Source organism: Megascapheus bottae, chromosome 11 (assembly GCF_031878675.1).
Source record: "Megascapheus bottae isolate mThoBot1 chromosome 11, mThoBot2.hap1, whole genome shotgun sequence".
Taxonomy (NCBI): domain Eukaryota; kingdom Metazoa; phylum Chordata; class Mammalia; order Rodentia; family Geomyidae; genus Megascapheus; species Megascapheus bottae.
In genome coordinates this window covers 3,247,477-3,274,288 of record NC_143519.1, presented here as the reverse complement: position 1 = coordinate 3,274,288, position 26,812 = coordinate 3,247,477, and the positions used below count along the sequence as shown (strand labels likewise).

Here is a 26,812-nt window from a genome sequence, read left to right as displayed (position 1 = left end):
TCACATGAGTTTTGCACTGCACCAAAAGTGCTCTGGTTTGGGGTTTTACTGTAGACTTGATAGTTTAAAAAAAATAAAACTATATATGACATACAACTGAATTTCACTGAACAGCGCTCATGAGAAATTCCACAGGCTGCATGTTTATGTCAACAAACCAGAAAGGAAAATCAATAATTTAATGCTCATCCAAAGAAAACACAATACAACAAAATCAAACTTAAGAGAATCAGTTAAATAATAGAGATTTGTAAAAAATCATTTGCTGATTTTAGGAGAATAATAATAAAATTATTTAAGCACTTTTGAAAAAATAGAAAAGTTATACATAAATTTTAATACAATTAACCACAGATACAAAGAAAATTAAAAAGAGATGAAATTTTTGCCTAGATCTAGCAAATAAAATTTGAAAATACTTGAAATACTTTCACAAAATAGCATTTAAATTCCCTAAGACAGATTACAATTTTTCCTTTCCCTATCTTTTTTCCTTGCTTTTTATTTCCATTTTGTCTTTTTTGTATTCCAGTCTTCAGTCCATTTCTAGAATGAATGCTCAAATTTCTTGCACTGTTTTGTTTCATTTGGGATAACAATGTTTACCTTCCAGAGTTCCTGTTCTTGCTACAGTATAAATTTGTTCCAAATTCCTGCTCATTGTCTTTTTAGTGTCTGAAAGTGACCCAACTACCTTCTGTTTTTGCTATTGAAAATTTTTGATTCTCTATCTTTAAATAAATGATCATATTCTATCATGTATTGTATCGTTGCTTTTTCCTGTTTTAATTACTTTCTTCTATTCCACTGGAGCATATATCTAAAACAATGTGAGTCTGGATATGATAGAAGCACTTGCATAGCCATGTTTATGATAGCTATTGAGAGCTTGTGACATACCCGGTAGGGTTCTGCTGTAATCCTAGCTTCTTAGCAGATGGCATAATCTCAGTGTAATATGGAGGATTACCCTTCAAGGTCATTGCAGGCAATAAAGTTTGCTAGACTCCATTTCCAAGACAACCAGAAAACAATCAAGGCTGGCGATATGGCTCCTGTGATCGAGTTCCAGCCTAGCCAGCTTGGATTCCAAACCCAGTGTCTTCAAGAAAGTGAGAGATGGGCTGGGAGTGTGGCCTAGTGGTAGAGTGCTTGCCTAGCAAGCACGAAGATCCAGGTTCAATTCCTCAGTACCACATACACAGAAAAAGCCGGAAGTGGTACTGTGGCTCAAGTGGTAGAGCTCTAGCCTTGAGAAAACCCAAGGACAGTGAGTTCATGCCCAGAACTGGCAAAAAAAATTTAAAAAATGGAGAGAGAAGGAGGAAGAAGAGGAGAAGGAAAAGGAAAGCTGAGCAAAATATAAAAAAATGCCAGAAGAAAGAAAATGTAGTGTGTCATTTGCAGGAAAACAGAGGGATCTGGAGATCATTAAGTGAAGCAAATCAGATTTAGAAGGACAAAAGTCACGTTTTCTCTCATATGTGGATACTAGACCTAAAAGAGTAACACGTACAAGATAATACACAGAATTACACAATATACTATGCGCATATATGAGCACAATTATAGGACACTTTGAGGGGGCACTACCAAAATCCCAAAATACATTGCATCTGTAAATAAAATTAACAAAATGAATTAACAAACTCACTAAAACTTCAGAAAGTGAATGATGAGGGAAGTGAGAACCAGTGGGGGGTTCAATGGGATTAAAACACTATTGATTTGTGAGACACAACTATGAAACTGCTGTGAGCCAGACAGGTGCGGTTGGGGTGGGTATCAGAGGCGGGACCTCACAGAAGGGGCGAAGAGGAGTGCACACAGTCAAAATCCATGTTTGCAAATCACAAGGTGAAGGGTAACAGGGAAGGAGGGAGGGTGATTCGAGGAGGAATCTGATCAAGGTACATTGCACATATAGGAACATGTCAGAATGAACACCCATGTACAGCTAATTGATGTTAATACAACATAAGCAAAACAGGAATCACACACACACGCACACACACACACACACACACACACACACACACACACACACTATGCTTCACAAGCATTAGATACAGAAGCAGGTAGATTTTCCAAGAACTTGAGGTGAAGCTCTTAGAAGAGGTTGACTTTTTGCTCATCAGTGACTAAAAGGTGAAGTGCAAACACATTCCTCCTTTAGTATAACGCCATCCACCTGTGATCTCCTTGTTAGGTGAAACATCACAGCTGTCCATCTCATCATTACTTTGTGGCTACACTACCCTGAGAGAATGGTATTTGGCCTTCTAAATCATATATGCCATTTATATATAATATCACATGCATATGTATAAATAGAGCAAGAGTGCAATCACTGCTATCAAGCCATTTCTCTGAGAGCACTGAGGGTGCCAGATCTATGGAGTCATCATTTCAGCATGGCTAGTCACAGAAGAGTGTTGTCCCTGTGCTTACCGGGAGACAATGCACCTCTTTCCTCGGTACAAAAGGGCTGCAGGAGAGAACTCCGAGCCTGCTAATGCTCCCTAGTTTTCATCAACAAGTTCATAACGAAAGGCGGTGAACATTTTTGGAGTTGCCAGTGTGAGAAGCAAGTAGTCAGAGTGTGAATGCCTGTCTTGTCCTGTCTTGGCTGTCTCTTGAATAAGCTCATTGCCCTCTTGCAATGCACAGGTCCCACCTCAATTCATTTATGCCACATTACCTATGCTACAGAAGAATAAGCCACACATGTGTAAGACACTGACAGATATGGTTTAGGTCCTCAGATCCCCTGCTAACCATCTCCCATGGTGTTATGTGACACAAGGGAATGAGTTCTTTGCTTGACAGAATTCCACTTAAGACACACAGTCAAGACAATTCCTCTCAGGAAAGCGGACACGTGGTTCATGTAATAATGCCGTGTGCTCATCTAATAAAGTCAAGAGCTAAGAACGTCTCTTAGATATCTACCTGTTTTTAGAGACAATTTAAACCTTTTGTGATTTCTATAGGTCACAGTCATTCGCCAATGCAGGCCAGAGGGAGGCTGCCCAGCCTCCTTTCCAGAAGAGGTGGTACCCCACAGAAGTGCTCCTTGAGTGATTAAGCCATGGTTAAACTAGGAAGTGAGGCCATTCTCTACACCCTGAGGGGCCTGGGGTACAGACAAGAAAATGGGACTGAGTGACGTCTCGTGAAAATGAGTTTGCACATGTACTTGTGGAAGAAGATTACCCCGAGAAGATTACCCCTTCTGTGGGGGTGAGGAGGTTAACAACATGGCTTTCAAAGGCCTTCAATACCTGCAGAAGTGAAGGGGAAATATACAGTCCAGGTGGGTGAAAGTGACTCAATCTGATGTGTTTACTCTGTAGATGAGATGAGGGCCCGCAGTGACACCCAGTGACCATGCATACTGAGGCCGGTGTCCACTGGAATCCCGCGGTGTGACAACGTCTGCTGCAGCCCTGGCTGTCGGTTGGCAATCTTGTACTTGTCCTTCGGGTGCTGTGGATGTCGGGGAACGACAGAGTGGATGTGCTCTGAGGAAGGCTGGTGCCACCTTCCTATGAGCTCACCATTCCTCTTTCAGAGGGGGCTCCGTGTCACCAAGAGGTCTGGTCCCCAGAAGCAGACAGAAGACACGGATTGCCACTGCAGAAGCATCTGTCTGTGTGGAACGGGGCTGGAGAGAAGGGCACTGGGTGGCAGCCAGCACGCTCAGGGTGCACCCCGCGCCGCCACGTCCAAGCGCAGACGCCAGCGGGAAGCCCCCGGGGTGGACCCTGGAGGCTCGAGTGGAACCCACTGAACACGGGGCCCCAGGGTGCCGGGCCAGTGGAGGTGAAGCGGGGGGGGGGGGGGTGGGGGGGGGAGGGCACAGGCGCCTCTCGGGCCAGCCTGGGGGTCGGAGCCTCCAGCCACCTCGATCCACTTCGTCCCGCGCCCGGTCTCCTCGAGGGAGGGCGCAGGCCTCGAGGGTGCGGCGTGGACGCCTCGAGACGGCGTGGAAAGCCTGACAAGAACTGAAAGTGAAATGAGGAAGGCGGATTGAGCAATCCACGGATGGCGAGCGCCAGGGAAAGCTCTGCGCCGCGGGCGGCCGGCCATGCTCCGGGGCCGCGAGGAGCGAGGCGGGAGGGCCAGAGCCCGGCCCGCCGCGCCGCGCCCCGGGCCCCGCACGGTCGCGCGGGGCAGGAGAAGAGCCGGCGGCCCCGGCGCTCGCGGCTCCTCCGCGTCCCACGCTGCAGGGCGCAGGCCGGCACGGGGTGGGGGGAGCGGCCACGCCTGGGCTCGGGCGCTGAGACCCCGGCGCGATGGGGCGGCGGGGCGCCGGCATCCTTTCGCCCCGGGGGGCGGCGCGCGCCCGGCTCTCCCGCGGGGAGAAGCTGCTGGCGGCCGCCGTGTTGCTGGCGCTGCTGGCGGCCGCCCTGGCGCTGCTGTCCGTCTACCGCGTGGCCGCCCTGCACGGGGAGCTGCGGCGCCTGCGGGCGGACCTGCAGCGCGCGGCCGCCAACCGGCCGGGGGTGAGTGGAGGTCGCGCGGGGGGCGGCGGCGGATCGAGCCGGGCCGCCGCCCCGACGCCCGTGCGTAACCGGAGCTTCCTCTGTTCCAGGCGAGCGTGGCCCTGGCGGCGGCGGGACGGAGCAACGCCAGCCGGAGTGCCCGGCCGAAGCGCGCCCTGGACGGGGCCGAGGAGCCCGGTGAGTCTGGGGCGGCGCGTCGGGAGCCCGGGGTGGCGGGGCCGCGGCGCTGAGCTCGGCGGGCCTGGGGGACGGAGGTCTTTGCTGGCCTCCCAAGCCAGCGGCGGCTTTGCAGCTCCGTCCCCGGCGTGGGGAGACAGGGAGCGGCCGGAAAGGAGCCCCGGGCGCCGGCGAGCGCGGGTCCCGCGGAGGGCACTGCGCGGCCGTGGAGATGGCGCGGCGCGCGCGCGCGCACAGGTGCGCACACGCCCGCGGGGCCGGAACACGCGCGTCCGTGCCCACGCTCCCGCGGCCCGCCAGCGCACCGGCCCTCCCAGGGCCCGGGCGCCCTCGGGGGTGTGGGCGCCGGCCATGCCCCGCGATCGGAGACCTTCGGCTCGGCCCGCGCTGGACCCGGGTGTCCGCCGAGGGTTCGATGCCACCCACCCCCCGCTCCTCCGCGGTCCCCGGCCCGGCTTCCTTTCCTGAGCATCTGGAACAGGCAGCGCAGGTTTGGGCTGGGCAGGGAGCGGCCGGCTGGCCGGGGTTTGCGCACCCCAGGGGCTCGGGTGGCCGGGCGCCGGCCCTGTCCACGGCCCGCCCGGAGCCGGTGCTCATTTAAAAATCCCCTCTGCACGCCAGGGGTGTAGTGTGCGTTCCATCTCGTCTCCACGACGCGGACAGCCACTGCGCCACAGGCGTCACCATGCTGCAGCACGCCATCCGTCTACTCGTCCTTCTCCCCGGTGCTTCCCTTAACTAAGCTTTAACGTGACAAGTTTTATTTCTTCCGTGGTATGGGATATACACGCGTGTGTGTGCACGCACGCGCGCGCGTGTGCGTGGCTTGTTTCTGGTGAATTCGTATTTGGTATCATTTCTATACTGTGAGCTATTCCGCACTAAAGAGAATACATGTGCTATCCTTGTGTTTTCTCAAGAGTTTTGAATGTCATTTATAAGATAAAATGCAGTGTACCCCCACTTTTTCCCAACCCCCCGTCGGTCATGGGGCTTGAACTCTGGGCCTGGGCACTGCCCCAAGCCACGTGGCCATGTTCTGGTGAAGGTTTTCGTCCACCTTCTTGCTACAGCTTTGTTATTCAGTTTCTGTTCTGGCTGGCTGTGCAGTTATAGAGTCTCCACTTCATTTTACCCTTGGAAGGTGGCACTGGTAATAATGAATACCTTTCGGCTTTGTGTGTGCCAGCCCGGGTCCTGGGTGCTGTCCCTCTCCTTTTCTGCTCAAGGCCAGTGCTCTACCCCTTGGGCCACACAGCTCAGCTTTCATCTTCTGTTTTCTCTTTCTGTTCTTTCCTTCTCCCTCTCTCCTTCCCTCCCTCTTTTCTTTCCTTCTCTCTTCCTTTTTTGCTATTTACCAAATAATTCCTTCACAAGCAGAGGCTCACAGACTTTCTGTCTAGGCTGACTTCAAACCAAGAACCATAGATCTCAGCCTCCTGTATAGCTAGGATTACAGGCGAGAACCACCAAAGCCCGATATTTTTGTGCATATTTTGATTACTTCTAATTTTGTCTGCTAATTTTTATTTCTAACTTTTCATTATCTTACTTTTCATAATTTTGAAGACACCTCTAATTAGGCATGTTTATAATTTTTTTTCAGAATTTTGTCCCTTTGAAAACCCTTGTGCACAGATTTTCCCATGTTTTCCTTTGACTTTCTCTAACCCCTTATTAAAAATATATTTGCCCATGATCTTTTAGTTTGCTGTATTTCCGGCTACTTTGACCATTTTATGACTGTTTTGTTTGATTTTAAATCAGGAATCTTTCTGGTGTTAGTGTGAGTCATTTTATACTGGCATTAACTTCCTCTTTCTTCCTTTCTTTCTTTCTTCCCCCCTTCTAGACTACTGTCTACAGCAAATTGTATTAAATGATTTTCACCAACTTCTTCATCTGGAAAATTTATTACATTAAGTTTCTTATGTAATTTGGGTCTGTTTGAGACCATTTTTTGTATTGATTTATTATTCTGTTCATTGGCTTTAAATAAAAAACATCCCTTCAGCACATTTTTAATTTTTATTTTTATTTTTATTTTTTTTTTTTTACTTTTTGTGGGTCATGGGTCTTGAATTCTGGGTCTGGGTGCTGTCCCTGAGCTCTTCAGCTCAAGGTTACCACCCTACCCTTGAGTCAAGCCCCACTTCCCATTTTTCTAGATGCAAATTGGAAATAAGAGTCTCAGGTCCTTTTGTGCTTGAGTTGCCTTTGAACCTTGATCCTCAGATCTCAGCCACCTGAGTAGCTGGGACCAAAGGCTTGAGCCACTACACCTGGCTACTTTTTTTTTGTCAGTCGTGGGGCTTGAACTCAGGGCCTGACCACAGTCCTTAGACTTTCTCAAGGCTAGAGCTCTACCACTTGAGCCTCAGCACCACTTCTGGCTTTTTGCTATGTATGTGGTACCGAGGAATTGAACCTGGGTCTTCATGCATGCTAGGCAAGCACTCTACCACTAGGCCAAACTCTTGCGCTCCCCCCCTTTTTTTAATAAAGGGCTTCATTCTCTAGTATGGTATGTAGTCTTCAACTATCTTTAATTTTCCAGGCAACTATTATCTTGCTTCTAGCTAGTGATCAAAATTAACCTTAATTTTAACCTCCATTTGAACGAGTGCATTTCAGCAGATATTAGGGGGAAAAAAAGAAAAATAGAGTTTAAATGAATATTTACGTAAGTCACAATTTGCCAAATACCCCATACTGATACTTTGAAATTTCCCTCCTATTTGCCTCTTTTACATTCAAGTGCTGTTACAGCATGCAAATCTTATAGAGGAATGAAAATTCATCTGCAATATAGTTTGTAATTTGTAGACAGCTGGTAAGAGAATTCTCACAGAGCAAACAAAAATTACTTAGATTCTACATCTGATTTATACTCACCGCCATAAGTAGACTTTTTTCATATTTTTACTGTAATTAATAGAAGGGTTACATTATATTCACCAGATAGAAGGTGCATTACTTCACATACATTGATACCCTTCACATTTCTTGGTCCCCATTTCCCTCCCCCCACGCCTGCCCCTCATTTTGTCCCCCTTCCCTATCTGTTTTCAAATAACCAAATACACATATATCCAATATATCAGATAACAAGGTGAAATACTGTAACAATATGAGATAACCAAAGCACAGCAAAAGAGATGAGAGATAACATAGTACATTAAGGACAACAATCACTCATTATATGGCTTTTGTTTCTATATCCTAGAGGTCCTTTCATTTAGACTCATCCTATATGGCCTTATGTATCTAGGTTTTATTGTATTGTAACTCTCTGCTAGGAGAGCCCAAGGTTTCTACTGATTATGACAAATGAGGGAAACCACTGAGCCCATGTTTCTTTGAGTCTGGCTTACTTCACATAAGTAGACTTTTTAAACCAACTTTTAATATAGAAATAATGATTATACATGTAACATAATATATATGTGTCTATGTGACATGAATATATCTGATGTGTACACAAGTATGTATTACTTATATCACTATGTATGTATTATTTGTATATAAGTATGCATGCAAAATTCATAGTATATGCATATATAATCATATGTGCATGCATAACACATAGTAAATATCATAACATCCGCAGATCCAAGATAGCTGTTTGAAGATAAGAATTTTGGAGACAGGTGGGTCTACCAGGCCTTAACATTGAACTTGACTTAAATGTTCAACCTACTATCTTTTCAGTAGATCTATCTCGACTCTACAATTAATATCTATGAATCCAAGAAAGCTGTCTGAAGCATAAAGATCTTTCCCGTTTTCTGACCAGTACATTCTGTCTTTGGAATAGGGAAAAGTCTACATAGCTTACATCTAGACACAGATTTTTATTTTTGTTATCTTTCTAGTTGTCTTATTTATTTGAAGACTCAAGAGCCTTAGATTGTTTGTTTCCTTTAAAAGTGTCTATGCCTTCATCCATTAGCTGGCTGCATCCATTTCAGACACGTTAGTGTTTAATTGGAATAAAATATCTGTTTTTGGCAACAGAGAGTAAACAGATGGACTTGAGCATGTTCCAGTCTTCCCAAAAGCACACTGGGCTCTTATTTAATTTTAAAAGTTAGCAAGTTGGCTCCACTTTGGCTTTTCTTAATTTATTTTTTGTGTCAAATTAAAATTTTATTAAGCTTAATGTGTTTCAGAAGGTCAGCTTTGATTACAGTGTAATACACAGAAATGTGGGGAAATCCATGATTTAGAAAATTGCCAAATAACTCATCATGGCCAAAAAAATCATTTTTAACCCCATCAGTAAATAAATGGGAAGATAGTCTCAACTGAAAAAAATACCTGAAGTTATGTTGCTCTGAAAATATTACCTAATACCACTTCTTTACAAATGATCATGATGACTTTGCTTTGAACATTCACCTAAATTTAATTCATTTCTGAGAATTTAAAGATATGCACCTTCAGAAACTCTTAGGTGAGTTATTTCAGAGTGTTTACTACCAAACTTAAACAGCTTATTGATCCACTCAGGTACCTTTACATATTTTTCCTTCGTCGGTCAATTGGAATTTATAAGCCATTAAGAAGGGACTTGGAATGTGGCTTAGTGCTGGAGTGCTTGCCCAGCATGCAGGAAGCCCTGGGTTAGATTCCTCAGTCCACATGCACAGAAAAGGCCAGATGTGGGGCTCAAGTGATAGACTGCTAGGCTGTACTAAAGAAGCTCAGGCATAGCGCCCAGGATTTGCGTTCAAGCCCCAGGACTGGTAAAAAATTAAGCCATTAAGAAATATATTTGCTTTAGAGTATAGAAAAAATGAAATTACAATTATTTCATCGATTAGTTTTATTAACAATGCTTATTGTAGCTCTTTGATCACTCATAGATTGGCTTTTTTTGTTTTTTTTTGTGCCAGTACTGGGGCTTTAACTCAGGTCCTCTTGATCTCACTTGACATTTTCATTCATGACTGATGTTGTTCTACTCAAGCCATGCCTCCAGTTCCATCTTTTTGCTGGTTAATTGGAAATAAGAGTCTCAAGTATCTGTCTGTCCAGGCTGGCCTCAAACCAAGAATCTTAGGTCTCACCTCCCTGAGTAGGTAGAATTTCAGATGTGAACAACCAGCACACAGCTTCTGCTCTCCAATGTAACAGGAAAACACTCCTGAACCAATTAATCCCATTTTATCCTTGGCATATGTGTGATATTTGTTTCACGCTAAAAGAAAAAGGACCCACAGGGTAGAACGAAATGTGTTGCAGAAATACAGTGTATCTTATGTATTTGTTTCTTAACTACTTAAGTTTCAGAACCATCATTATTTCTGCTGCAATTAAAAGGATCAGATTCACAAAGTAATTTGTAAAGAAAATGTTATTTTCCGGGGACATTTCTCAACAGACTTTCTTATGCAATTGTCTCTCTCTCAGATTCAGAATTGTAAATAGTACTGTGTTATTCTGAACATACATTTTAGAAATGTTCAGTTAAACACTGAGTTTATAAATTATCCCAGTAGTTCTGCTCCCCCCTTTAAAAACATAAGTGTGCGTATAAAGTGCTCCTCTGACTCTAAATAAAATGCTTGTTAGGCAGTATGAGAACCTATGCTTGTTCATTAGTTACAATAAACAAGCTAGATTTAGGCTATGCATTTTTGCAGACACGAAGTGCTTTATTTTTCCCTTGCTGCATCTGCACTAGAAAGTTCTAGGGCATTTTCTTTATTCCATCATTACTTTCTCCCTTGAGCATCTTCTGAAGTCCTTCACCTGTGGCATATGTTGTGAATTGATGTTTCCGGGAAGCCTTTTCAGATGTGCAGCCTGACAAAAAGCTCGTGTTCCTTTTGAATAAGGTCTCGCTCTCCTTCAAATATCTTGCCACAAAGCTTGCCTTGGGCTTCCGAGTGAAACAGATATGACTTAAATACTGATTCATTTCTAATAATGCTGAAGCCCTCAGCTGGGTGTCCAGGCTTCCTTGTCCTCAGTTTCTGAGGCTTGGAAGATAAAGGCAGATAGACAATGCATACCGAACCTAAATTGCTTACAGTTTACATGTCTAATACGTGCTAAACAGTGTTTATGTTTTAAGTGGTTGCAGAAGTTGTATATTCAATAGCAGTGTTTCAGGTGTGCAATGGGTGTATTCAGTTCATCATTATTTAATTAGGTACAACCCCTCTGCCCCACTACACTGTTTTGAATGATCTGACAATGTTTATTATGCATTTGGTAGACTTGAAAGACCAAAGGACTAAATCTGTTTTCTACACAGTCGTAGGAGTCAATGTGAATTAGATTCAGTGGTGCGATGGTATCTTTACCCATCTCAATGGCAGATAAAGCTTTCAAAAGTTTACTGGGTTTTCAAATCTATCTATCTATCTATCTATCTATCTATCTATCTATCTATCTATCTATCTATAATTAAATAGGCTTATTTCATAACTGGAATAACAGCATGCAAGCAAGGTAAAAAGTATCATTGTTTAGCATTTGTGAGAAAATGAGCTCACAGACTTGTGTCTTATCACCTTAGTTCCCCGAGGAACTAAATTGTGTTTTGCTTTTCAGTCTCTCAAGACTGCCTGCAGCTGATTGCCGACAGTGACATGCCAACTATCCGCAAAGGTAATGCCAGCCTCTCCCTCCACCTCCCAGGGTCCCCCACCCACCAGTGCCCTCGCCGCCCAGGACTCTGCCCAGTAGGACTTGCATGCATGTCAAGTCCACCATTATGTTACTACTATATCCTAGTCTTCTGCCTCAAAACTTCTCGCAACCAGCTGTGACACAGCAACATTTAAATGACTCGCAAGGACTAGGGAATAAGTAGTTCAACTTGTGAGAATGTGATAAACAGAATTAGCAGCCAGCCACTACATTTATAAAGTTTCAATAACGATACTCCTAATCATAAGTGTTAGAACTTCTATTCGAAGTAATTTTGGCTCCTGCAGGGATACAGGATGGTCTTCACACACATGACTACTCTTGGATTTGGTTGTAGAAACGTTATCTGGTAAAAGTGAGCCTGAGCAAATCGTACTGTTTTTCTTTTTCATGGATTTTTGATTGTTTTGTTAAGGTGCTGGGCAGAGGGGTTATAGTTCCGTGAGTCAGGTGGTGAGTGCATTTCTTGAACCCCAGTCCTCCCTCCCTTGGTTTCTCCCAGTTTTTCCCTCCTGTCTCCACTTGCGGATGAATAGTTCATTCTCAACATAGTGGTCCAGTGAGCGTCATTGCTCACTCCCTGTCCTTCCATTTCTGTGCCTCTTTTTGCAGTCCCAAAGATAGAGAAACAAACAGGACCAAAGAAAAGAAAAGAAAAACAGTAACAGCCACAAAACGATTGTTTCCTTTGATTCATCTGGATACATGGTATTTTATATGCTCCGCTGCGCACAGGTAGTGCGCTTTCATGTCTCCTAAGAATATCCTGCTTGGCTCTCACTCGTGTGACTGTCCAGAGCCCTGTATAATTCATCATGTCCCAGTATGTTTTTCTAAACTGCCCAGTATGTTTCTTTGTAGATTTATAGGTGCATTCTAGCTATGTGGAATGGCTGTGCCGGTAGCTTGAGTGTGGCCTTGTTTGGGTTCTATTGGATAAAAGCCCAGGAATTACAGGGTCAAAGGCAGTGCTAGGTTTACTTTTGAGAGAAACCTCCACACTGCTTTACATACTGCTTTTCCCTTCAGTCCACATCCATGAGAGCATCTGTTATTGATAGTTTTCCTGATATTGGCCATTCTTTTTTTCTGTATTTTGTATTTTTAAATGTATTTTTTGTAATTAATAGGAGGGTTACATTATATTTGTCAGATAAAAGGTGCATTGCTAACTGGGATGAAGTGGAATCTCAATATTGTTTTGATTCGCATGTCCTTTGTGACCAGAGATACTGACCATTTTTCTTCATGTGTCTATTCGTCATTCTTACTTCATCTTCTGAGATGCCTATCTTTAGTCATTAACCCATTCATTAATTAATTAAGTTGTTTCTTTGAGAGTTTATTTTTTTGGGGGGAGGTTAATCTTTTGAGCTATAAGTATATTTCAGATGTTAAGCACTTGCCTGACATAGGTAGTAAAAATCTCTTGTCTTTGGGCTTTCTATTTAGCTTGACAACTATGTCATTTACCATGTAGAAACCTGTAAATTTGATTCAATCCCATTTGATAAGGACACCAAAACACAGGCTGGAAGACAGACAGCCTCTTTAACTAGTGCTTGTAAAATTGGCTATCCACATGCAGAAAACTGAAGCTAGACCCTAATATATCATCTTGCAAGGGAATAAATTCAGAGTGAATCAAAGACCTCAATATAAGGCAACAAACCATGAAATTATTATAGGAAGGACCCCTAGCATTCCTGAGCATAGGCAGAAGCTTCCTAAGTACATGTTTTTCAAAGCAAAGAAAGATTGGATAAATGGGATTGCAAAAAACATTTTTATAATTCTCCAACATCAAATTATTACTTGATTATTGATTATTTTCTCATTCCTATATTCCTAGCTTGATTTTCAGTTTCTTAAAGCTTTCTGTAGATTTAACCCTAGATGACTAAATGTTTTCTGAACCAAGGTTTTGTGCAGAATTAATTTTCTTTCTTTTTATACATTTATTTTTTATTAGCATAGTGGTGAGGGGTTGCAGTTAACACTCGTAAGGTAGTAGGTACATTACTTCTTGAACATTGTTACCTTTTCCCATGTTTTTCTCCCACTTTCCCTCCTAAATTGTAGAGGTCATTTCCAACATATTGTCTTGTGAACATTGTTTGTTACACTGGTTTATCCTTTGTCCTTTGTTTTACCTCTTCTCTCCCCTATTCAAACAAGCAAGTAAATGCACCCAAGTGAGATATAGCAACAACAGAGGATAAACTTTCAATACCATTTTCCAAACAAAGCACAGCCTCTAAAATGAATCCAAAGAAATGACTCTAGAAATAAGAGATTCAGAGCCAAATAAATTTTTGAATGTCAGACTACGGAATTGCTAATATACAACAGCTTCAGATATTACAAAGTAATTAATACGCGAAAGTGTGCTAGAGGGGAGTATGTGATGTCTTCGTGCATTTTACATGTGTTGAGAGACAGCACAGGCCGGTTCAATCCCTATGGGGTCCTAGTGAGAGTATAGGATAACAGGTTTAATTGTTATGGTGTTGGCATTTACTCTCTGGTTGGAGAAAACAGAAAAAGGAAATAGGCCACACCACGTGAACTGTGGAGTGATGAATTGAAGTATCTGCAGTAACTTTATGATGGGAGGAGCAGGGAATTTCTGACTGTAAATCCCAGAGTGGGAGTCTGAGATTACCAGCAGATTAAACTAGGGCTGTAGGAATGAGGAGAAGCATGGAGTGCAGATAAAGAATGTGGGTTGGCCTTCTCATCATTCCTTAGGACACTGCTTGGCATCTGTGCTTTCCTGTGTAACTTTAATTCTCATAAATGTCAAAGAAGTACTGAAGAAAACCATTAGAAAATCCATGATTGCTTACTGCTCTACTTTCTCCTAAATCATGCTTGCAACTTTTAAAAGGAATCAGACTATTTCCTAAGAATGAAAATAAAGCCAGAAGAATGCCCTAAGGGATAAAGAATAATGAGAAAAGATTTTATACATCTTGACACAGAAAAAAAAATAGATGGAATTCTCCATCCAGTCCACCCCCGTGTGCATGCAGTGTGGGGCGTCTATCTTACGGGCTCGGGATGCTGCTGGCCCCATTTCCTGGACCTTTCAGAGGCCTGGAGCAGCTTGTGAGTATCTGCAAAACCTTTGAATAGTATTCACCTGTTACCACACAAGGGCATTTTACCCGGGAGATAGGTGGATCTCAGTGAAGACAGCTTGTACTCATTGAAACAGTTTCTCATGCCAGTCATCACAGTCATTGTCTTGTTTATTGGCTTCACAATCTTCTGTGGAAAATCAGATGTTTGGAATCACGATGTGGAAATTCTGGCAGACCCACGTACACACTTCTGCAGACTTTTTCGTTGCTTATTGTCGTAGGCTGCAGCTGGTTATTTGGTGAGTGACATTCCGTGAGGTCTGTGTCCCTGTTCTAGCTGACCACTGAAGACTTTGCTCTACCATCTTAAAGACGGACGGATAGAATACTTCTACTCTTTAGTCCGCATTTTTATTTTCTTCACATCAGCACTTTCTGGTTTGCAGCCTGGCTCTGTGCTGTGGCATTCCTTCAAAGATGGCCACGTGGCCTGTGGCTCTGCCTCAGTCCTCACCTTCGCCTTGCATCAAGCCTGCCATCAGCCGGAGCTGTAAGGCTAGCGTGCACTCAGCACCTCGTTGAGCACGAAGCTGGACTTGGGCTGGTTCATCGCACTCAGAGCCTCTGGATGTGCGGTGCCTTTCAGTGCCTCCCCCCTCGGCCTCCTCCTCATGGTTTACAGCAACGGGTCAGCCCTCCATGCTGTGCTCACTGACAAGGGAGCTGCCAGCCCGCACCCTGGTTATTTTCTCCATCACTGCTGACGGTTTGGAGAATTCCTTCTTGCTGCTGCTCTTTCTCACTAAACATTATCTTGCCAGGTAGGGTGGCTCACGCCTGTAATCCTAACTACTTAAGAGGCTGAGATCTGAGAATCATGGTTCAAAGCCAGACCGGGCACTAAAGTCTATGAGACTCTTATCTCCAATTAACCGCTAGAAAACTGTGGCCCAAGGGGTAGGGTAGTAACCTTGAGCTGAAGAGCTCAGGGACAGCAACCAGGCCCAGAGTCCAAGCCCAACAACTGACAAAAAACCAAAACAAAGTGGAAACACACACGCGCACACACGCATGCACATTATCTTGGTTACTCTAAATTTTAATTAGTGTGCACACATTAAAAAAGTTGATTTTATTTGGTGTTGCCAGCTTATTGATTTAGTGAAGGGATAAAGCCTTCGAGCTTTCTTGTATTTTTCACAATGTCATATTGGCATCTATAATGGTTAGACAGTATCGATTGATTCTTTAGTCTAATAGAAAATTAACAATTTTTTCTTTTAAACATTTTTTTATCTTTTCTATTCTTTGTGATAGATTTTTGGAAAACAAGATGATATCTTGTATTTATTTATGTACAATCAAATATTTCTATTTCTATTATGTGCTCTGTCAATTCATATCTGTTTGAGCCTCAGCTGTTACAAATGATGACTTATCAACATACCTTGCCCCTTAATTCCCAATATTGTTATTGTATAAACCCCACCTTATTATGATGGCATGTGTTTTGGTGCTGGCTTTATTGATGGCTATATTCACTCATCACAACAAGGCCTATGGCTCCGATTCTCTTCTTATTTGCTACTTGCCTGAGTCTTATTCTATGTTATGTTCAAATGAGCTAATGAGAACGTTCATTAAGTGCTCAAATTAACACTCTTCCCTTTGATTTTTACACATAGATGGTGGCTGGTTAAACAAATTCTCAGTTTATTTTTTGTTTACTTGAATATTTTAGAGGAAAACTGAGAAAGAGCAAGCTTTCTTCTCAGAAATGGCGTGGCCTGACAACACAAGAGGATTCTTTCGTTTTTGTTCCTGTTTCTTGTTCCCATTTGGTAATGAGATTTGAACTCAGGACTCTGAACTTTTACTTGGCTTTTTCCACTCAGGACTAGTGCTCCGCCGCTTAGTAACAGATTACACACGTGACTCAAGGTGCCTAGGTTCTCTGTGCTTTTATGGATGGCCTTGAATTCAGTTCAACACACACACACACACACGCACAAGAGTTTTGCTGTACACCCCCTGTGACTAGTCATCACTTTAAATCCCACGGAAATTGTAGTGAACCCAAAGTAAACAATCCTTGATCTCTAAGAATGAATGTGAGTTACATATTGTCTTAGTGGAAAAAGAGCACAAAATCAGCCTTATCTTTTCCCATCTTCTTTTATTAGCATCAGTGTGTTGTACAAGGGGGCTTCATTTTGACATGTTACGGTCACATACAGTGCACCTTGATCGGACTCCCCTCTGCATCACTCTCACTCATCCCCCTCCCCTTTCCAGACGAATCTGTACCAGCCTCAATGCCCAATTGCTGTGCATATATATATATATATATATATATACACACACATAAATGTGTGTGTGTGTGTGTGTGTGTGTGTGTGTGTGTGTGTGTGTGGTGTGTACATGTGGAATTGGAGCTTGAGCCCAGGGGCTTGTTCTCATTAGACTTCTTCCCTTACGGTTGATGCTTTGTCCCGAGCCATGCCTTCAGTGCCAGCCTTCTAGTTAATTGGAGACGAGTCTCTTGTATTTGTCAGCCTAGACTGGCTCAGATCTCAGCCTTCTGAGTAGCCAGGATCACAGGTCTGAGCTGCCAGTGCCCTAGTACATAATGCATTCTGATTATCCCCCCCCCCACACTTTACCCTTTGTCTTTTCTCCACCTGCTAGAACCTAGCCTTTTGACAGGACCAAATTTAATTCCTGTCATTTTTAAGTGCATGGGAATCTTTCAAAGGGGTTTCATACCGTGTTTCCCACATATATATGCAGTATGTACATAATCAGTTAAGCCCTAATAGACTCTCACATTTTCCATTCCCATACTCGTTATTATTCAATGCTTCCAGTTTTGCTAACTGCATTCACAGAAACAATGAATTTTGGTATTATTCATGCCAATGTCCCAAGCTTGTATTTACAACAATCACCATTACATTAATTATTCTTCTTCATTGGTTTTAGCAGTCAATACTTAAAAGTGTCTTGGCCATGGAATCGCACTTAAATGAAATTACACACTATGTTTTTGCATCAGGACACTGGGATCACATTGTATGTGAGCAGAGAGACATGTGCTTGCATTTCCTGTGTATAATGGTGTGACAGTGTCTGGTGTGCTGATGGCTTTTTCTGTAAAACCCTGGGGAGATCTTCACTTTGGAGACAATCTTGGCTGGAGGAAACCTTCCCCAAGCTCTTCTTTAAGAAAAGAACACAGGGACAACCTTCACCTAAGGGGAGACAGGGATGGGTGGCTCTTGGGAGGGAACGCAGACATATGCGAGACCAGGGAGGTCTCTAGGCTCTTTCACCCTTTAGCTTCCTGGTCTCCTTTCCCCCCAATCTTCATCCTTTCCTAGGGTATTGTGACTTGGAAGTTGCTTAAAACATTTTGTCCATTATAATTTTTGTTTTGTTTTATTGTTTTTTTAAATTTTTATTGTAATTAATAAAAGGATTACATGATATTTGCCAGATAGAAGGTGCATTAATGCACATACATTGATACCCCTTCACATGTCTTGGTACCCATTACTCTCACCCCCAGCCCTCCCCACCTGTCTTGGTTTTCCCCCTTCCCTATCAAATTTCAAATAACCAAATACAAATAAATTCAATATATCAGATAACAAAGTGAGATACTGTAACAATATGAGATACCCAAGGGACAGCAAAGGAGATGAGATAACATAGTACATTAAGGACAACAATCATTCATTATATGGCTTTTGTTTCAATATCCTGGAGGTCCTTTCAATTAGCTTCATACTGTATGGCCTTATGTATCAAGATTTTGCTCTATTACAGATCTCTGCTAGTAGAGCCCAAGGTTTCTACTGATTATGACAAATGAGGGAAACCATTGAGCCTAAGTTCCTTTGAGTCTGGCTTACTTCACTTAATATGATTGTTTCTAAGTCTTTCCATTTCCTAACAAATGGGGCGATGTCGTTCTTTCTGGCAGCTGCATAGAATTCCATTGTGTACGAATACCACAACTTGTTGATCCACTCATCAACTGAGGGACATCTAGGTTGGTTCCATATCTTTGCTATGGTGAATAGTGCTGCAATGAACATTGTTGTGCTAGTGGATTTAGTATGCCCTTGTTTCTGGATGGTTGGGTAAATGCCAAGTAGTGGAATTGCTGGATAGCCTTTTGAGGAACTGCCATACTGCTTTCCATAGTGGTTGAAAGAGTTTGCACTCCCACCAACAGTGTAGTAGTGATCCCTCCTGGCCACATCCCCTCCAGCATCTGTTGTCATTCGTTTTCCTGATCCTGGCCATTCTAACTGGAGTGAGGTGGAATCTTAGAGTTGTTCTGATTTGCATTTCTTTTATGACCAGAGATGTTGAACATTTCTTCGTGTGTCTATAGGCCATTTTTGTTTCTTCTTCAGAGAAGACTCTCTTTAAGTCTTTGGCCCATCTTTTAATGGGATGGTTGTTACTTAGGAGATTAGTTTTGGAGTGATTCAATTTTTTGAGCTGTTGATATATTTTAGATATGAGGCCTTTGTCCACTGTATGGTTGGTGAAGATCTTCTCCCACTCTGTAGGCTTCCTAATTAATTTACTAGCTATGTCCTTTGCCATACAAAAGCTCGCAGTTTAAAGCAGTCCCACTTATCCAGCCTTTCTCTGATTTGTTGTGATTCTTGGTCCTTATTAAGAAAGTTTCAACCTGTGCCAAGGAGGCCTAGTGTATCTCCTATTCCTTCCTGTAAAGTTTTCAGTGTGTCAGCTTTTACCTTGAGGTCTTTGATCCATTTGGAGTTAATTCTAGTGCAGGGTGACAAAGAAGGATCCAACTTTAGTTTTCTGCATGTGCTTAACCAGTTCTGCCAGCACAACTTGTTGAAGAGGCTGTCTTTCTTCCATTCTATTTTTTTGGCTCCCTCCATTATAATTTGAACTTAAAGTGCAGTGTACTTTATTTTTCACCTAGAGTTCTTTAATTCTTTAGAAATCTTAAGAAAATGTATGGCTTTTGTTTTTTTCTTTTTTTTTTTTTTTGCCAGTCCTGGGCTTGAGCTCAGGGCCTGAGCACTGTCCTCGGACTTTCTCAAGGCTAGCGCTCTACCACTTGAGCCTCAGCATCACTTCTGGCTTTTTTCTATGTATGTGGTATTGAGGAATCGAACCCGGGTCTTCATGCATGCTAGGCAAGCACTTTAACCACTAGGCAAAACTCCCGGCCCTGGCTTTTCTTTTATATGCATCTTACAAAAATTATATTTGGCATGGGTCCATGAGTACAGACATGACACAAAATAGTATGAAAGTCCTTAAAAACAGAGGAAGTAGGGCTGTGGCTCAAGGGGTAGGGCGGTAGCCTTGAGCTGAAGAGCTCTGGGACAGTGCCCAGGCCTGATTTCAAGCCCCATGACTGACAAAAATTAAAAAATAAAAACAGAGCTGCCTCAAACTCAGCAATTCTCCTTCAGGGTTTGTAGATAGGAGATGAAATCAGTGAGAATATCACAGAGTCACTTGCACATCAGTGCTAACCCACCCCACAGTCAGCGTAGTCAAGTAATATAGCCAAAGTAAAAGTTCAAGACATACATCGGTAATAATCATTCATTAAACGGGAATATTTTAAACAATTATTTAGACTGTGAGGATTTTGTTATTTGATTCCCCTTTTCTATCCACATCTCTAAATTTCGATTTACTTATTTACATCATTTTTAGCATCTCCTCAAATCTCCCAGTCCCTAGCATTGAGTTCATCATCACACCATTGTTTAAGTAACATAGCTGGGAGAAATCCAGTTCATAAAAGGAAATGTTTATGTTGTCGTAGCAGCATTGATTTTGGTAACCCTTGCCCATTCACTCGGTGGCTGCTTTCTGACTACTCCTTCATCCAGCTCTGAGCAAACGCTGAGAAATAATGTAAAGAATAGACACCACTTGAATTTGAACATGAGTGATTACTATCGTAAAGTTCTCGGTGACATTCCCTGAACTAAAATTTATGTCTTAGGGCCGGGAGTTTGGCCTAGTGGTAGCGTGCTTCCCTAGCATGCATGAAGACCTGGGTTCGATTCTTCGGTACCACATACGTAGAAAAAAGCCGGAAATGGTGCTGAGGCTCAAGTGGTAGAGCTCTAGCCTTGAGAAAGTCCAAGGACAGTGCTCAGGCCCTGAGCTCAAGCCCAAGACTGGCAAAAAAAATTTTATGTCTCAGTGACTTCCCTGGTGAGTTTTGTTCTGTTGCAAGATTGAGAGGAAGTTTTTTTTTTATTATTTAGAGAATACTTTATTAGTTTCTGTAATCAAACCCACGTAGATAAGACCTTACATATTTAATACAGTGTGTTTACTCCTAGAGGAGTTTTTTTAATACTTTTTCTAAGCTTCACATAATCACCCTTCTCAAGTAAACAGAGAAAATTCTCTACTAATGTGTTCGAGAGATTTTTGTCCATTCTTTACTTCAAGCTCTCCCATACTGACCAGTCTTTCATAAAAGAGCTGATGTGCAGAACCATAAAAAAAAGTATACATTCACCCAGAATGCTGGTTCCTGGACTTCTGTACTTGTCCAGGAGCATAATAAACAGTGAAAGAAAACAGACGAGAAGATTGTAATTTGTCTGATTTTCCTCTTTGTATGAATTTCTCTTCCAAGTTTCTACTTTCATTTAGCCTCTAAGTAGAGGTGGAAATTACATTTCTCAGTTTGCTTTCTCATGAATAATTCTCTTCATTTGTAGGGTCTTACACATTTGTTCCATGGATACTCAGCTTTAAAAGAGGCAGAGCCCTAGAAGAAAAGGAGAATAAAATAGTAGTGAAGGAAACGGGTTACTTCTTCATTTATGGTCAGGTAAGTCTAACCCTGAATTCTGCCTCCACATTCCAGCCCCATCCATTCTGTGCCAGCTTCTGACAGTGTTCCTTGGTTTGTTTCCCAGGTTTTGTACACTGATAGCACTTTTGCCATGGGGCATCTAATACAGAGGAAAAAAGTCCATGTCTTTGGGGATGAGCTGAGCCTGGTGACTTTGTTCCGATGCATTCAGAATATGCCTGAAACACTACCCAACAATTCCTGTTATTCAGCTGGTAAATAGGAGTTCTTATATCTGCTTTTTGGGAATGAAGATAGAGTGTATGGAAGCATGTGGCTGAACGGTGGAGGCAAGGAAAGATTAGGGCCTTAGAGTACAAATAGGCAAAAAAAGTTCTCCCTCACTATATATTACACTTTTTAATCACAATCAGTGAGCTAGCCTGTTTCAATTGCAAAAATTCGAAAGATTGCCACTAAGTATACCATTTTTTGTAAATTAGGAAAGTCGTCATTTTATCCAATTTTACCTTGGCAGCAATGGAAAGATACATTCTCTTCCATTATTTATAACAACAGTTAGAGAACCCTCCCTTTCACCTTACCTGGCCCTGAATTCAGTATCCAATACTATAAAATAAAACAAATAAACAAAAACCACAGCCAATTGAAAAAAAAGTATTAATTTAGAACTGAAAAAAATGATTCAAGTGGTAAAGTGTGAAACTAGCTAGTACCAGTCCCTGGTTTCAAACTCCTTTAACATGTCAAAAATATTAAAGGGTCTGGGAGTATGGCCCCTTTAATAGTGGTAGAGTGCTTGCCTTGCATGCACAAAGCCCTGGGTTCAATTTGTCACTACCACACACAGCGGAAAAAGCCAGAAATGGTGCCGTGGCTCAAATGGCAGAGTGCTAACCTTGAGCAAAAAGTGTCCAAGGGCAGAGTGCAGGCCCTGACTCATCAAGTGCCAGTCTGGCAAAAAAAAAAAGTATCTATTACAGGGGCCGGGAGTTTGGCCTAGTGGTTAAAGTGCTTGCCTAGCATGCATGAAGACCCGGGTTCGATTCCTTGGTACCACATACATAGAAAAAAGCCGGAAGTGGTGCTGAGGCTCAAGTGGTAGAGCTCTAGCCTTGAGAAAGTCCAAGGACAGTGCTCAGGCCCTGAGCTCAAGCCCAGGACTGGCAAAAAAAAAAAGTATCTATTACAAAAGAAACAATAATTTCAATTTCTAACAATCACAGACAATCACCACCTACCAAGCTGCTTTCTGTCACTCATTTAATCTGCTTATTTTAGGAAGCCTCTGAGACAGAAAGACATTGCCTAATGTCTTCTAGATTGCCCAGCTACAGTGTCACCTCTCTAGGGGTACCAGGGTTTGATTTACACAGGTCAATTCAGCTTCATAATGGAAGCCACCAAAATCCTACATGTTGTGAACGAAGAAACTTTGTCAAGCCTGGAGCATCAGGGTATGAAGGGGGCAGCTTCCCAGGGGCTTCCTCTCACTTTCAGACAGTGACCTCCAGTGGATATGGGCACTTCACAGATGCCTCTGGATCCTGCAAGTCAAAGAGAAACCCTGCCTTTCAGCTCAGGAACAGAGCAGAGGTTCAGGGAAGGAAGGAAGGCTGTATGAATTCCATTCCTATAGGGCTCCAATAGCTAACGTTTTGTTCGTTTTATTTTACAGGATAGCTCCAGATTGATCAGGGATAGGTTTAAAAACTGTATTCGCATTGGAGGTATTTATTCCTCTCTAGAGATCTTGTCAAAGTTATCTGAACCTGATGGAAAGCCTTCAGCTGGAAACAGTTTTGGCAAATGGCAGTGTAGAGCCCAGCATTGGGAAATCATACTCAAGTATTTCAAAGAAGTTCACAGATGCCCAACAGACCAGTTAGAACCAAAGGAAGCTAATTCACAGTAACTCAGTCGACGTCATCCTAGATGGGGAGCTGACTGGCTTGGAGAAGGGGAATGAGGAAGTCTGATAAATCACAAGTTCCTAATTTCCATAAAACCCTTCTCTGTGTCCAGCACTGATCAGCATTTTATATTGCAAAACATTTAGAGCCAGTCAAGACACTCTGGCTCATTATGTGCTTATTCCTCAGTACATAGAGTTTTACGAGTCACCCTCACGAGCTTTGCTGTCCCCTGTTGTTATCTCGGCATTCTTAGACATGTTCTGCCTGGTTTTCTGGGTGCCTTCGTTATTTGAGGAGTTACCCCAGTTCTAAATGTATTTCTCCATATGAACACCTGAGAGTTGATAGGTGAGAGACCCATTGTCTTAAGAAGTTTCAAGTTGGAAGTTTTTATCGGTGTGGGAAAAATTTTGTTTAAAATCACTTTCAAGCTACCTTGTTATACACAAGTACATCAAATGAACTAAAAATTATCCGAACAGATTCAAGTATATGTGACTAAGGAACTACTTTATACCAACAAGTGCATCTTACTTATTATTTTAATAATGAATTAAATGTGCTTAGTGTAGAAAAAGTTTCAACTGATTATGATAAGCTGGAAGCATTGAAAAGCCCAATACCTTACTATTGGATTAAAAAAAACCCTATAGTATATTCACACTAACTTATTTTTCCCCTTATTTGTATATTTTGTATATTTGTATATTTTCCCCTTATTTGTATATTCGGAGTTTGAACTCAGGGCATCAGTCTTACTTCTTTGCTTGATTGGTGCTCTACCACTTGAGCCTCACCTCTCATCCATTTTTGGCTGCTTATTTTGGAGATAATTTCTCATGGACTTTTCTCCTGAGCTTCCTTTGAAACCTAATTTCCTATAATAAGGTTGCAGGTGTGAGACACTGGCCCCTGGCTATGAATATAAAAGTTACTATTGCTTAATGTTCCATGATCTTTAGTCAATAAGTTTAAATTGGCATGGTAAAGACAAATCTATTCAATAAATAAATCCTAATTAAGAAATCTTTATTGACTACCCAAGCTGCTGATATTGAAATGCTTTGTTGATTTCAGGAATTATACAGTGTTTGTCATGGAGTTAGCATGTTCCAATAGCAAGCATCTTGAAGACAGGAAAACACTGCCATTCTTGCCGTTCCCTGCTCTCTGCCTGCCTGGAAGGGTGACTGACACCCACTGTGGAGGTTCCATTCATGTCTGAGGCAGCCTGAGTGTGCCCAGCTTAGGACAGGAGAGGCCTTAATATCACTGTGTTCAGGAACATAAATCGTTATTGTCTCTTAATGAGACAGTACTACACCCTTTTAAATTGTTAGTTATGCGTCCTGATAAGTCAGATACTAATTGTTTGTTCATTTCTTTACTCCTTCTCTTCCCTGTATCCTCTTTTTTAGAGGTGTGGCCAGTGGTTCCCTAACTCACCAAATGTAGTCTCTGAACTGTATTTTACTCTCCAAATTCGCAAAATATTCCACTGACTGTTAGGCACCCACAGATAAATACTTCCTTTTTTAGGAGCTTGTTTTTGTGGTACTTGAGATTATAAAGACAAATGTGGCGATGTAAGGAAATCTAAATTATTGAAGGTAGCTCAAAGACAGACGATCTGGACTCTACAGAAAAACTATGGTAATAAATAATTTGTTATTTTACACCTGGTAATATTTATCCTTTAAACTCATACTGTAAAGTGTGATTAGGACTCTCTGGTGAGACTATATGTACATTTTTATTTGTCAGCATTATTATATTTATTCAATAAAATTAAACACAACTCACCTCCCATTATATAATAGTCTATCAAGAAGCATGGTATGAGCCGAACGCGATGGCTCCCGCCTGTAATCCTAGCTATTCAGGAGGCGGAGATCTGAGGATTGCTATTCAAAGCCAGCCCAGGCACAAAAGTCCATGAGACTCTTATCCCCAATTTACCACCAGAAAACCAGAAGTGGTGCTGTGGTTCAAGTGGGTAGGGCGATTGTCTTGAGCTGAATAGCTCAGGATCAGTGCCCAAACTCAGAGTTCAAGCCCTATGAATGACAAAAAAAGAAGAAGAAGCATGGTATGATGTATTTAGTTTTTAGCTTTGTTATTTGAATCCCTTAGAGAATCTCTTTTTATAAACAGGAGATGGTAAACCTATTTTATCAGTTTATCTGGTATTTGCTTTATTTTTCAGAGTGGTAACTAGGTTAGATGCCTTTTCATTATCCTTTTTTCTTTAAGCGAACAATCACTGAACAGCCCTTGAACCCCTCTTTCCCAGGCATCGCAAAACTGGAAGAGGGAGATGAACTTCAACTTGCAATCCCCCGGGAGAATGCACAGATATCACTGGATGGGGACGGAACCTTCTTTGGAGCTCTGAAACTGCTGTGACCTGTTTACTCCGCCTGTGTGGCCCCTCCCTGTCTCTCTCTGTACCTAAGAGGGAAACGTCTGACTGGAACTACCAAAAGGGGAAAAATGTAGTAACCATGGCCTTTTCTGTGTGCTATTTGTTTTGGTTTGCTCAAACGGATCCAAAACAGGAAATTTAACAGACACACTCAGCCAAAGAGTGTCATGTGAATTATAAGAAACAGTGCTGATATTCCAAGAGGCAGAATTAAGAAGACATTTCTCTATGAATCTGTATACAACACTTCAATCCTAGATGATTTTTTTGGAGGAAGAAAACAGTTCAAAGAGCAATCAGGATGTCTTCAAAATGTGGAAACATTGTACTTGCAAGTACAATTACTGCCACTGTTCAATCAGAACAAACAGGAATAAGAAACTGTAATCATCCTACATTAAAAGTTTCTGAAAAAAAAAGTTTCTTAATATGGCAGGCAGTGTTGCCTAGTGGTAGAGTACTTGCCTAGCATGCATGAAGACCTGGGTTCAATTCCTCAGTACCACATACACAGAAAAAGCCAGAAATGGTTCAAGTGGCTCAAGTGGTACTGAGCTAGCCTTGAACAATGCTCAGGCCCTAAGTCCAAGCCCCAGGATGGGCAAAAAAAAAAAGTTTCTACCCATGTATATGTACTATTAGGATTCATTTTCTCATTTCATGGCAAATAACAATCCTCTTTTCACTTAATCATTTAATTTTTCATCAGGTACATAAAAATAATTAAAAGTTTATGTTTTTATTACTGCTATAAGTTTACTGTAAGCACATTGAAAGTTCAATATTAAATCAGTAGACTGAAAGTAGGATCCATATAATATTTAATTATTTTTTAGTTTAGCACATCTTGCAATTTTTATATCTAAGTGTATCCAGGCATCTTTGTTTGTGGGATGGAAGAATTTCTTCTGTTGTATATACAGATAAGTATTTTTATAGTTAATTTCAATTATTTCAGAAACTTGCAATGAAGAATAATATATATATATATGTGCACTAATTGAAGAGTCGCTATAATGACACTTAGAAATTAAACTGTCTAGGGAGTACATTTAGGATACAATAATATAATTTCCCTTTATTTCCTGTTCCTCTGTTTCAACCTACTACCAACTTTTGAAAGACTTTCGCATTATTTGCTTTGCAAATTGGAGTGTTAACCAAACCTCTTAGCATCCTGTGGTAAAGAA

General features: G+C 42.0%; 1 protein-coding gene across 1 annotated transcript; it reads left to right on the top strand.

Annotated features, from left to right (window-relative positions):
• Positions 1-4,325: 4,325 nt before the first annotated feature.
• On the top strand, positions 4,326-26,236 carry Tnfsf13b (TNF superfamily member 13b; the record flags this gene model as incomplete). The annotated part of the gene is made up of 6 exons (XM_090342451.1): positions 4,326-4,523; positions 4,598-4,685; positions 11,250-11,306; positions 21,184-21,296; positions 21,385-21,535; positions 25,491-26,236. Coding segments are annotated over 6 exons (720 nt in total), but the record flags the coding sequence as incomplete, so codon positions are not given.
• Positions 26,237-26,812: the final 576 nt, after the last annotated feature.